Consider the following 12,594-nt stretch of genomic DNA (forward strand, 5'->3'; position numbering starts at 1 on the left):
AAAGTCCTACTTACAACTGTGAAAATAAGACAGTATAAGAGCCATGTAGGGATATATGTAGGGATATGAATTATTTTAGCATACTGCTAGTGTATTAAGACTGTGAAGGCTAACCCTCCCCTAAATCTCCTAAACAGGCAAGATTTCTCTCCTAGCACCAAAGTAGAGCCCGAAAGCCAGAATGATTAAGTAATTTATTCAAGTCATCATCACCAGTTGAGGGAGCAAATTTGTGCTTTTTGGGGGGGGGGCGGGACACACAATTCCTTAGCCATTTTACTACACTTCCTTTCTTCCAATCCTGTTTTGGGAAATGCTATCACATCTACTAGGCGGCTGCCTGATAGGGCCAGGATTATGTCAATCATCTATGTTCTCATCACCGCAGCTCCTACAACAGCCCTGTGCCTTGAATATGTAGGAGCATGTGAGTGTGTGTTCTCTAGGAAGGAGCAAGCACTTCAGAGTCCCTGGTTTATAAGCAATGTCTAACTCCAGTCTCTCTGGACATGACTACCATAGGAGCCTCCTCTGTCCACCTTCCCGCTTTGAGTACAAGTGGTTAAGATCACCACAGTGGAATCAAGAGCTTGAATGTCAACTTCCCAGGGGAAGCCTGTGACATCAGAATCTTTACAGCTTGAATAGTGGCCTTTGCTTGCTTCCTAGCTCCTCTCTGCTGCGCATGTTTGGACTGAGGTTTGGCCTTGGTAGCTTGACAGAGGAGGAACCTGTGGTTTAGCAAGACGTAGCCACATTCCTAAGGCCCTCCCATGGCAGAAGGGAAGTCGGGTGTGAGTTTGGTAGTACCCGAAGCCCACTGCAACCTCCCAGGGGGCTGTGAGGCCCCTGCCTGGCTGCAGGAGCAAACATGCCTGCTCCTCCCCTACAGAGCCCAGGGTGCTGGCTGCTCCTCTGTCTGTGGCCGCCTTTAATCCGAGATCACAGAAGTCTGCTCTCTGAACTTCCAGCACCCGCCTATTCTTTTGAGAGCTCCACTTCAGCAGTGTGATTCTGTATCCCTAGCCCACGATCCTACACTGTAATCAGTACCTGGGGATGCACACAGAGCTATGGAGCTTCTACATTATCTCATGGTCTGGAAGTGGCAGAGGCAAGATTTTAACCCACAAAGACTGACTTTTAGTTAGTACTGAACCGAGGTGCTTCCTATAGACAGTGCTGGAGTATTCAGGTATGTGATAGGAGCACTATGTCTAAGCAAGAAATTATAACTTACTTCATTTTACTGCTCAGGGATCAAGGCCCAGAAAGTGGGGAGGATTATCCTTGAGCTGGGATATGAACTTCCATTCATAAGCAATGCCTTCTTTGCACTACACAGTGCTAGAGCCCCCCACCCCTAAACCCCCGAGTCGTCCACACACATCACGACCAAACAATGCCATTTAGATATATACTTACCCATGGTACACTCTGGCCACACACATTCCTGGAATATAACTTTCCCGTCCGGTGCTGAGAGAAATGGCTTTCCACCAGCCCCCTTCACTGTCAGGACAAAGCAGAGAAGGGACCGTGCATGAGCAAATGGCGAAACCAAAGATATGCGGTCATCAAATTCTCACGGCAGTGTGGGACATTCCTCTTTCAAAATCTGTCATCGCCACTCAGACCTGCATTTCTCTAGTTAAATATTTAGGTTTCTGGTATGATTGTGTGTGTGTGTGTACATGTGTGTGTCATGGTATGTTGTGTGATCATATATGTGCATATGGAGGCCATAAGTGAACCTTGCATGTCATTTCTAAAGATACTGTCCACCTTGTTTTATTTTCAACTTATTGTATATATTCCTGTGTGTATGTGTGTGTTTCTATGTGTGAATGACGTAGAGGATGGGGACATGTGCTTACCACAGCATGCATGAATAAATCAGAGGACAACTCTGTGTAGTTATTTCTCTCCTCTCACCTTTACATGCAGGACTGAACTCTGGTCATCAGGGTTGTGCAGCAAGAACCTTTACAGGCTGAGCTGTCTTGCTGGCCCCAACCTTGTTTTCAGAAACTGAGTCTCTCTCTCTCTCTCTCTCTCTCTCTCTCTCTCTCTCTCTCTCCCTCTCCCTCTCCCTCTCCCTCTCTCCCTCCCTCCCTCCCTCCCTCCCTCCCTCCCTCCCTCCCTCCCTCCCTCCCTCCCTCCCTAGCTTGGAAGTTGCTAAGTAGGCTAGGCTGGCTGGCCAGCAGAGCCTGTCTTTTTCTTCTCAGCACTGAGATGACAGTTGTGTGCTTGCCTGCCCAGCTTCTTTATTTCGGGTTCTAAGAAGCTGACCTCAGGACCTTATGCATACATGGCAAGCATTTTACCAACAAAGCTATCTCAACTAAAATTTTAGTCTTTAAAAGTTATATAGCCAGCAGACTATCTTCCCTCACTGAGAGTCACCTGGGGAACCTGCTCACATGCTGACAAGTGTCACCCCTGGGGGACCAGTAGTTCATTTCCTCGGCTGATACGCACGATTGAAGAGTTTCAAAAACAAAAGCTTCCTGTACTGGTTTATCCCCTCAAGTATAACCAAACATCCGTTTGCATGTCTCGATGAATGAGACTCTAAACCAAAGGACTCAGAGCTCCTAGTTTGTGCTACAGGCTGCTCGAAATCTTGCTTAAAGATGCGGGCAAGAATGAAGGTGGTACTATTATCGCCTACAGTGTTTTTGGACCCTGCTTCTTCTTACCAGCATGCCCTAGTGCATAACATTCTCCGGCACATTGAGAGACTGATGAGCTCAGCATGGGAAGCAGGATTTGTCCTAAGGGGGCTCCATCCTTAAGGAGTTTAGATTTATTTGGTAAAGAAGGAGGAGCCACGGGAGGCTGGCTGTAAAGTCCTAGGAATACTCAAAAGACAGGTCACAGCAGGGACCAAATTTCTTCGCTCACAGCAGACTCAGGACCTGCCCCCCCTTTCACATAGAACTGGACAACTGACCATATCTGAAAATCTGATGGTGTTAGTCACGGATGGGGATATACATGTTTTGAGAGGCTCACTCACTCAGAAATCACACGCAGTTTCTCTCCTCTCCGGAATATCGGGGGGCTGATGTCAGGAGATGGGTAATCATTCAGCACAGCCAGAAAGTCGCTTTCAAGTCCTAGGAAGCAAAGCAGAGGGTTTTGACTAACCGGGCACAGGAGGCAATTGGGAAGAAGGAGAGATGAAGCTGCTGGGGGGTTTCCTCTGGAACAGTGGTTCTCAATCCGTGGGTCGCAGCCCATTTGAGGGTCCCACACCAGAAATCTTGCTTATTAGATATTTACATTATGAGTCATCACAGTTGCCAAATTACAGTTATGAAGTAGTAGCAAAAATAATTTTATGGGTGGGGGTCGCCACAACATGAGGAACTGTATTAAAGGGTCAGAGAATGAGGAAGGTTGAGGACTAAAGCGCTGCAACTGCCTAGTTTGTGCTTCTGAAGCTCTCTTCCCTCCCACCCAGTGTTCAAGGCCTCTTCTCCATGGAGATGTCCCTAAGTCAGGCTGCCAGGCCTCTGACAGCTATAGAACATGCTCTTCGTACAGGCCCACCTTGGCCACAGTGTTCCCATCTGAAAAACTGTGCCCAGCCAGAGATCTAGAAGTTACAGTCACACCATCTGGCTTTGTTTCAGGGTCTGCCCTGTGTCTACAAGCCTCAGTGTTTCCATCATAAAAATGGGATGGCAGGTGAGAAAATGCCTATTCCAGAAGGCTATGAAAAGACTCTTCCTTGGAGGGACTTACGTGGCCCGACTACTCCTTGAGGCAGTTAATGGCTTGCTATGGAGAGGGAGCCATTTCCTTCAATGGTGTCGTCACTGAGAAGTTGCCCGAACTCCTGTAACTATTCCCCCATCTGTGCTCACACAAGTAGTCCTACTTAAACTAGGGGATGCATGATAAACACAGATAAGAGAAGGCCTAGTTAGAAAGAAGGCACCCAACAGGAGGAGAATCCAACAAGAAAGTAATAGGGGTGAAGTTGATCAAAATACACCAAATACATGTATAATTGTGATTTTAAAAAAAACACCCTTAGTACTGTTTTTTCAGATGCCCTTCCTAGGCCCTGTGGTCACTTGCGGAAGAGGGTTGGGCTAATCAGTTTGGAGTCTCCCCCATTGCCAGGAGGCTCAAGCTCTGTGGTTTAGAGCCCCCTTCTCTTGGGGTGGATGGGCACTATGTCAGGCACCCAGACAGCAGGGATCTTCAGTGCCACAACGATGGCAAATGAAACCTGATGTACTTTCTGATGTAGGTACATTAAAATTTCAATTTCTTAACTTGACATCTGAGACTCTGCATGACCTAAATTCTGTCTCCCCCTAATAAGAACCCACGTATATATGAAATTTTAATGACGTTTTGCAAGGGGAAGTGTACATGCCCTTTGGTTCGTGTGAGCCCAGCTGGCTGCAGAGATGCAGTGATAAATGCGAATCTCCTTCTTGATGCCAAGCAACGTTGGCTTCCATCCTTTGTAGTTCTCCATAACTCATACGCACTGATGCAGGTTAGTGCTGGGGTTCACTCAAGGAGAACAGCATGCTTACAAAGCAGCAAACACAGTACCCACTGAATCTGCTAGCTGGGTGTCAACCCACACTTCTTGGTCGCGTCTTTTACTTCTTCATTTCGTGGCTCTTCCTTGAGCCCCAATCCTGAGCCAGCCTTGTCCTGCTTCATAAGACACCACGTCCTAGATCCCAGGGTCACATGTGCCGTTGCTTGTGCCCGGCCACAGAAAGTTCAGTAGAACCTCAGTACTCGGCTGTGCAGGATGGGACCCTAGCAAGCGTCTTTCTGTGAGGTAGTCCCCTGTACCAGAACTGCAGCTCTGACCTCTCATAGTCTGGAGGTCCTACTGGCCAACTTTTCAATCTCTTACACAGACTAAGCCAAAAGAGAGATTGAACATGAGGCTGAGTGAGTGAGATGAAGAAAGGTTCCAGGAAAGGCGCTAACTGCCGATTGGGAAATGAATCAGAAATCTGTTATCACGGTGGAAGAGTCCATGCAGATATGTTGTTCATTTGGGGAAACTGAGTCATGGGTAATAAACTATGTAAATTTTGTGAGAGGAAACTAAAAGCAAGTGTCCTAATGAGTCACTGGAGAGGAGGAAGGGCTCCCAAGAAACAGCTCTCCCAGACCTGAAAGCTTGGCTCAGTGAGACTGCCTGCCTGTGCCTGTGGGTGAAGGAGCCCCACACTCTGCCTTAGGAAATTTTAAAATAGAGGTTCTTCTCTTTGTGACCCAGATACCACCCCAGAAATCAGAAGCAGTTATCAGGTTGGATTAGGTTTGAAGTCAGAGGTCCTGAATCCTGATAAGGGGCAGAGCCAGCCTCTGGGGCATGAAGCTTGTGCAAACTTGGAGGTTCCCTTTAAGTAAGACAAAGGCCAAGTCCAGAGGGAGGCACAGGACAGTGGGGGATTAGGGACAAACCTTCCCTGGGAGTCTACCCAACTGCCGGGGCTAGCTCTGCAGAGTTCGGGTACCTAATGATATGCCACCTTTCATGCCCACCCCCACCAAGGGTTTCCTATTCTGTAACCACTATAGGTTGATAATTCTCTTGAGATAGACACACATTTTCCTGGCCTGATGTACTCAAATATGAAACAGCCTCTTACTCACTTGGCTGCCTCAGCAGAGGGTGACATACCTTTCTTAGGCTTGCCTTACTTCCCAGACCCCAAAGTCTCTCTAGGTGCTGTCTCTCTGCCAGGTCACCATGGCTCTCTCTCACCTCTACCACCCCTCAGCAGCTGCAGCCAGTAGAAGAGGGCTGATGCTCTGCTATTCTTAACCTGAGGTTCTCCTTCGAAGCAATGTCTCAAGGTTTCCCTGGCACATCTGTGTGACTGTCAGAGGAATACTTTACCTGGCTGTGAGCTCAGAGAGGACCGAGAACTTGAGTATTTAGTGTCATGCAGCCCTGGATCCAGCTCGGAGCCTGCCTCTTAAAGGATATTACAGACGTGTGTATAGAAAACAACAAGGATCAGACCCTCTTTCCTGGGGTCCTCTGTGCTACCTCTCCAGAGTATTCCAGGCAGAGAGGTACTCATTGGCATATCCCCTTATGACAAACAGGGTAGAAATGACTCCTAGAAACTCTTATCTGCGACAAGAATAGAACATTGAAATTGAGCCCGTGCTTACCAAGGTGTTTGGGGTTTGACGCCAGCACACTGCACAGTCAGGGTTAAAAGTGTGAAACGTTACACAGCTATCCTTTATAATGTTGAAAACAAAGTGGAACAGAAATAAACAAAACACAAAAGCCCATTGTGAATGCAAGAGTTCCAGTGAAAAATGGAGGGGCTTATGGGTATTACGGTTTCACGGTAGCCAAGGCAGCTTCTCATGGAGCTTCCCTAACAGCCATATTTTCACAGCAATGACAGTGAAATGTCACCAAGACAGCCTTGAACTTGGGCTTCAGCCTAAGGATTCTCTTAGGAATGTCGTATGTGTCCTCATCCCCTTATCACCAGAGGCAGAACACCAAAGGACCAATCACTAGAAGTCACATAGCCTGATCTAAACCTTAGGGACAACAGCCTAGCCACTGTGAGCAAATTAGATTACACGGCCCCCTCTGTCTTTCCTGAGCTCTGGTCCCTAGGAAAATAAATATTGAGAGTAGGGAATGTATTTTCTCTTCAAGACATCTTTTGACCTAAGTTTAAGCTACCTGTTTAGGCAGACATACACAGGTAGCATCTAGACTTCTGGAAACAAAATGGGAGGGTGGTATAACTCCATTAGGACTTTACCTTACATACAAAGTGGATTTTGTTTCCATTTCCAGAGAGCTGAACATTTAGATCCAACCAAATAATGAGTGAGGCAGAAGGAGGGGGCTAAAAAAGGAGAGGGCTAAGGAAGGAGGGGGCTAAGGAAGGAGGGGGCTAAGGAAGGAGGGGGCTAAGGAAGGAGGGGCATGATCAGGATTCGGTTTCACAGAACAAATGTGTCCTGACCACGAGAAGCCCAGAGCCTTTGACATCATCAAGACTGACCCAAATGCCCCTGCTTCAGAGCTCAGTAATTTGAAGGAAGGCTCTTAAACAAATCAGAGCTTGATGAGTTCCCAAATAAAAATGGGAAATAACAAAATCTGCCTTGTGGTAGATTACGCAAGGCTGGTTCCTGTGACTCACGGGTCATTCCCACACAGGACAAGCATACTCTTTCACAATCAAGACCAGTTCCAGCCAGAGCATCTCCAGGAATGGCAATGGGAGAAAGGTATCTTACAACCTTTAGGCCATATAAACACAAACTCCATTTGGTAAAAGGGAAAAGGAATTTCAGAATACCAAATATTTGCTGATACCTGGTGAGTGAGTAGGGGAAGAGAATATAGAAATGGATTGTGTAAGGAAGGGAACCAGAGTAGAAAGGAGCCAGACAGAGCTTACTGGACTCACATGTTACCTAGTTCATAAAGAACGGACTTGTGAGGCATAATTATTCTTTAGTATGTTATGACAGCTTCTTTTCTATGCTAGAACCTATTCAGAAGCTCCACCAACAACTTTTGTTGTAGCAAAAGCTGTAACCATCCCTTCCTCATGTTCTTCCCGACCTCACAGGTCACCTGATCCTATCTGGAGGATGAGGAAGGCAAAGCTGGAGAGAATTAGTGGCATGTTCAGGGAACAGCATGAGTCTGCAGGTCTAAGATCTATCTCTTCATACAGCTCTCTTTGCAGCTTTTGTCCAGTCAACACTCCATTCTCCAGAGAGAAAGCCCAGACCCAAGGGAGCCTTCAGAGCTGATGCAGGCAGCCCATGTGGCTAGTGGTTGCAGGGCTAAGTAGCTTAATAATTTCAACTTCTGCTTTCACGCTCCCTTGAGTCATCTCCAAGGTCACCACCATCAAGCCTGACTTTCAGTAACTTTGTCAGGAAGCAACACACGAACATAGCCAATCAGATGGAGCTGCAGGCTGACATGCAGGAAGGCCCTCCAAGCTCTGCTGATGGATGTAAGGCAGGTCTGTGGGTCCTACTATCTACAAGCATGGGTTTGGTAGGGTACTTATATTTTATGACATTCATTTAGTGTAAAGTGACTCAAAAGTTAAATCCACTTCATTCTAAAGTCATCCCATTTTCCAGGAGGGGGTGGGGTCAATGATTATAGAAAGGAAGACCCAGACCAAGATCTGACTGGTGCTTAATTTACAGGGTCTCTCACAATAGCAATGTCTGTGTCATTGAATTAGATGAGCAGGCATCGCTCCTAACTCTAACCCTCTCTGAACACAGTCTTCCCCAGAATCTGACAGAGAATAATAGGGACACTGGACATTAATCTCAGGTAACTCAGTTGTTTAACTTCCCTTCTCCCTGATGAGCTGGTGGACTTCAGGAGACTCACTTAACCTTCCTGGCCTCAGTTTCCTCAACTGCGAATTGAAGAAGATGATCGTGATGATACGGTTGGGCTATTTTAAGAATTAAGCGTCACTGCAAAGGAATTTGCATGTGGTATGCTATTCTTACAGGAGATGCGTATGTGCATGCAATGGTTCCTGTCGTATGCACAAAGCTCTTAGAAGTGTGTGTGGCACACCTCAGGCACCAAACCACACTTCGATTACTCCTGTCACAGAGGCACCATGATGAGCTATCAATCACCTCTTGATGGGTATTACATGGGGAGTCAGGACTATCCTGGATCTGCCAGTCTTAGAGACTTAAAACCTACCTGGGCCTGGTAGGAAATACAGCTTGCTGTTCCTCGCCACCTTCCACTCACCATCATTTCTGCTGGATCTTGAGGTTTCTGTTTCCTTCTTCCCTGCCCCCCTTGCCTCAATCAGCTATTTCTTCATGAGTATCAGTAATGTCAATGCATGTGGGATGGGTGTGATTCCCATCCTGGCACTGTGGGATGGGATCTGAGCACAGCTGGTTTGTGTGGACGACTCTGACATGAGGTGTCACTATAGGTCACAGTGGTGTGGAAGGAAGAAACTGGGGGGAGGGGATTATCACAGCAGAATCACTAAGTTGTCTTTAGTGGGTGGAAATATGTATTTCCCCCAACATCCTGGGAGGTCCCCCCGCCCGGATTTTAATTAACTCTGTGCTGTATGAATATGGCCCAGGGGAGGTATCTGAAGTTTGCATGGTCTGGGAAATTTCACTATTTGCAATACTGTGAGAAAGCTCCTGGGGTTTCCAGTTCCACTGCTTTTACACTTGAGAGATGCTCACACTTGAGGGATGTCCACATTTGGAGGGAAGTCCACCCTTGAGGGATGTCCACATAGATACAGCCCACTGAAGTAGCTGACCTCACGTGGAGCTTAACGTGTTCCCACCCTCACTACTAGGTCATTGTTCTTTCTTTGTTCTATTATGGTGGTAAGGGATCTTAGCAAAGTCCCTGATGAAAGGCTGGGGTAGTTCCCCAAGGTCAAAAGAGTTTCTAAAGGACACCATTTGGGACTCCAAAGGATCTTTTGCCTCTGAAATGTGCATTATTCCTACCGAATCTAACCATCTCCTTGTGACATTAGTCCCTAGGAATCACACTGATGAAGAATATTCCAGAAAGCTTAGTTGAGCAGAAAACAAATTATAAAGCCATATGCCCAGGCCTTCACTGCCCAGGCCTTCACTGTCCTGACATACTGAAAGGAGGAGCTTCCAAAGGCCAGGAGAATTCTTTTGTCTTGAGCTCCCTAGGGCAGAACCAGGAGCTTTCCTGCCCTGAGCTCTTTGTTACCCAGGCCAAGAGAGGAAGCTATAGCCGCAAGCTGGCCTGAAGCATCAGCAATTCAGGCACTGCCTGATGGGAACCTATTAAACCTATTAGAACAGCAGCGCCCTGGCGCCTTCTCCCTTATTCAAATAGGTACATGAAGAAAGAGAAAACCAAGTCAGGCCTGACAACAGAGGAAGTTTTCAGGGTGGGGCATCAAAGCAGCTTGTCAAATGCTGGATGTGACTATCTGGATTAGAGCCTGCTACAGGCCTGGGGAATTCTCCTAACCAGCAGCCAGAGGGGAGACCCCTAAGTCCCCCTCTTAGGGGTGACCTCCAGCCCACAAATGGAAAAAAAAAAAAAAAGAAAAAGAAAATTACTCCATAGCAATTTGCATTTTTAAAAAAGGCAAATGGGCAAGCCTTTGGAGGTCGATGTTTTCATGAGGCTTGCTCAAGCATACAGGCCCTTCTGCCCCAGTCTGAGAAGCGGCAACTCAGCAATGGATTTGGAGGAAGTGACATTATTTTACCCATTCTCTGGTGCTTTTCCAGCCAGGAGTTGGTTAGAAAAGAGTTAGTTTGGGGAGGGTAGGAAGGAGGCAGATTGGGCCACTCTGCCTGGGACAGCCCATCCTGAACTGCATGTGGCAGGCAGACAACACACACTCTGTTCACCTTACCTTGCAGGCCTGTGAGCAATCTTGCTGCTTTCTCATTTAGAAAGGGAAGTATTAGGGTTAAAAATCAAAAGTCCCTAGGAGTGCCCCTGCATTTGACTTGAAAGGGTACAGGCGCAGGCTCTAACCTTGTTCATAGCTGGGCTCCGAAGGGTGAGCAGTTTGTCTGCTCTGTGTGGAGAAAGTAACCCGCTCCTTTGTTAAGGGCCCACAGGTGTCATGGAAAGAGCTACCAGCAACAGGGCAACTCCTGCTTTTATGAAGTCCTCTTTTGGCAAGCAGGATGGTTAGCTGAGCTTTATGAACTCGGTGTTACAGGGCGCAGGGAGAGACACTGTCATCTCTTCTAGGAGACGAATAAGATCTTGAGTGTGATGATTTGAGGGGGGAGGAAGAATGTCCTGTGGTACCCTGGAGCCACCCTGCAAATACGGTTGGCTACCACCCTTCTGACTCCCTACAGGGAGCTCTTCCTCCACACAGCCCTTTTCACTGACCTGACTAAAACTTTTCAGAAAAAAAGATGAGGGTGTTAGATAGGCCACATAGTTGACCCTCAAACGCCGATGATGCCTTGCCCTCTGCTCACACTTGTCCCCTCTACCCTGCGACCAGTTGTTGAAGGACTCTTTGAATCTCTGGAAGTCTGGCGCAACCATACTTGTTAACACATAGCTGAGCTTGGCCACCCTGATTAACCCACAGCCCCAGCTGCTTCTCTAGAATTCTGGTCTATTGCAGCCTTTGTTAGACAGGAGATTTCTTTATCTTCAGCAGGATGCCCTAGAGACTGTGTCTAGATTAGTAAAGGGGCCCTGACCACACAGCTCCCCAAGACTGTGTACCTAGGTGTATGTATGGAGAGTAGGATTTATCATGGATGGGCAAAGCATGATGACCAAAAGTCTAGCTTTCAGAATCAGATGGTCTTGGGGTGGGCCTCTGGGAGCAGTTAATGATACGACCTGGGTTGCCTTTGTGAGGCTAGGTTTTGCCGACCGTAAAATAAAAGGACAGAACTCACTGATCTCAGGGTTCTCTCTCAAAATGACAACACTTTCAAACCGCCAAGTGTCTGACCCTTTCAGATGTTTGTCATTAAAAATTTGAGCCACAAAGTGAGGGACTGAGCGCCAGTCCCCACGGCACAGTTTCAACAAGCACCGTTGTCTACCACTGTCCAGGCTTTCCCGTTGATCACTGTAGGACCAAGCTAAACACATCTCCAGAGAAGTCAGACTTACCCTCGGTGCCAGGTAATGGCCTCTCCAAAGGTGGAGGTGTGGATTTCAGGCTGTTCCCCATCTTTCTCTTGCCTGGGGCTGTGGAAGGTACTTGAAACCTGCGGTACAAGAGACACACACGTAGCATGAAGCGCACCCAGAGCTCCCTGAGTGGAGAGTGACCTAGTTCAGAGCGCATGGTGCATCATTTCTCAGGCAGCACGCTCCTTGAAAGGCGGCTGTTTTTTTATGTCAAGATGCGGTGCATGAGTGTTGGTTACAGAGGCACAGCTCAATTCTTTTATCAAGGGAATGACAGAGAAAAACCACAGAGAAGGAAGTTGCTCACAAGGGCTGTTGGTGGCAAAAGTTTCCATTCCTCCACGCTGTTGCTGAGCAGAGCAGGGGGTGCTGGAGAAGTTGAGCAGTGTTTTAGAGAGCCCTGAAGAAGTTGTGATCACTCAGACTATAGCCAACAGTTCTCAAGGCCCAGGAATTCAGGCACAAAACACTTAAGAGCTGAAAGCCTTCACAGCCTGAAGGGGCAGGGCCAGGTCAGGCTGGGGGCCTCTGGATCTGACTCTTCCTTGACTGTTTGAATTTCCACACCTGTGTTAACGAAGAGCAGCACAGGCCAGCTTTGTGACCGCACCCTTTACTTGGTTGGTGTATGTTCTCCATGCTACAGAACTCATTCACCTCTACTGTAACCTTGATCATGGCAAAGCCCCGTGCCCTTAAAGGAACAGACTCTAAAGGGGAAAATAATTGACTCAAGTTCATATACAGGGAAAGGAGCAGCTGTCTGGGTTACCTCAGGATGGGCTCTCTGGGATCCCCACACAAACTACAATGCTGTAGTTCTCCCTTACGAACAGATAACCTCTGGCAAATTGTTGACATTTTTTTTTTTTTTTTTTTTTTTTTGCCTGCTGTTGGGGACTACAGGC

General features: G+C 47.4%; 2 protein-coding genes across 5 annotated transcripts in view; one reads left to right on the forward strand and one right to left on the reverse strand.

Moving 5' to 3' along the window:
* The window catches only part of Tg (thyroglobulin), a 179,404-nt gene that overhangs the window by 120,192 nt on the left and 46,618 nt on the right, over positions 1-12,594 (forward strand). The gene's annotated exons all lie outside the window — the stretch shown is intronic.
* The window catches only part of Sla (Src like adaptor), a 49,208-nt gene that overhangs the window by 8,899 nt on the left and 27,715 nt on the right, over positions 1-12,594 (reverse strand). For 2 of the 4 annotated variants that reach the window (XM_057792135.1, XM_057792134.1), the window contains 3 exons: positions 11,666-11,763; positions 3,023-3,122; positions 1,426-1,512 (listed from right to left, as the gene is read on the reverse strand). In XM_057792135.1, the coding sequence (XP_057648118.1) occupies positions 1,426-1,512; positions 3,023-3,122; positions 11,666-11,726 (248 nt within the window). In that variant the 5' untranslated portion in view covers positions 11,727-11,763. Of the gene's footprint in view, positions 1-1,425; positions 1,513-3,022; positions 3,123-11,665; positions 11,877-11,993; positions 12,047-12,594 lie in introns of those variants that run through there. The other 2 variants (XM_057792136.1, XM_057792133.1) reach the window with 2 other exon arrangements.

The sequence above is a fragment of the Chionomys nivalis genome, chromosome 17 (genome assembly GCF_950005125.1).
Source record: "Chionomys nivalis chromosome 17, mChiNiv1.1, whole genome shotgun sequence".
NCBI lineage: Eukaryota > Metazoa > Chordata > Mammalia > Rodentia > Cricetidae > Chionomys > Chionomys nivalis.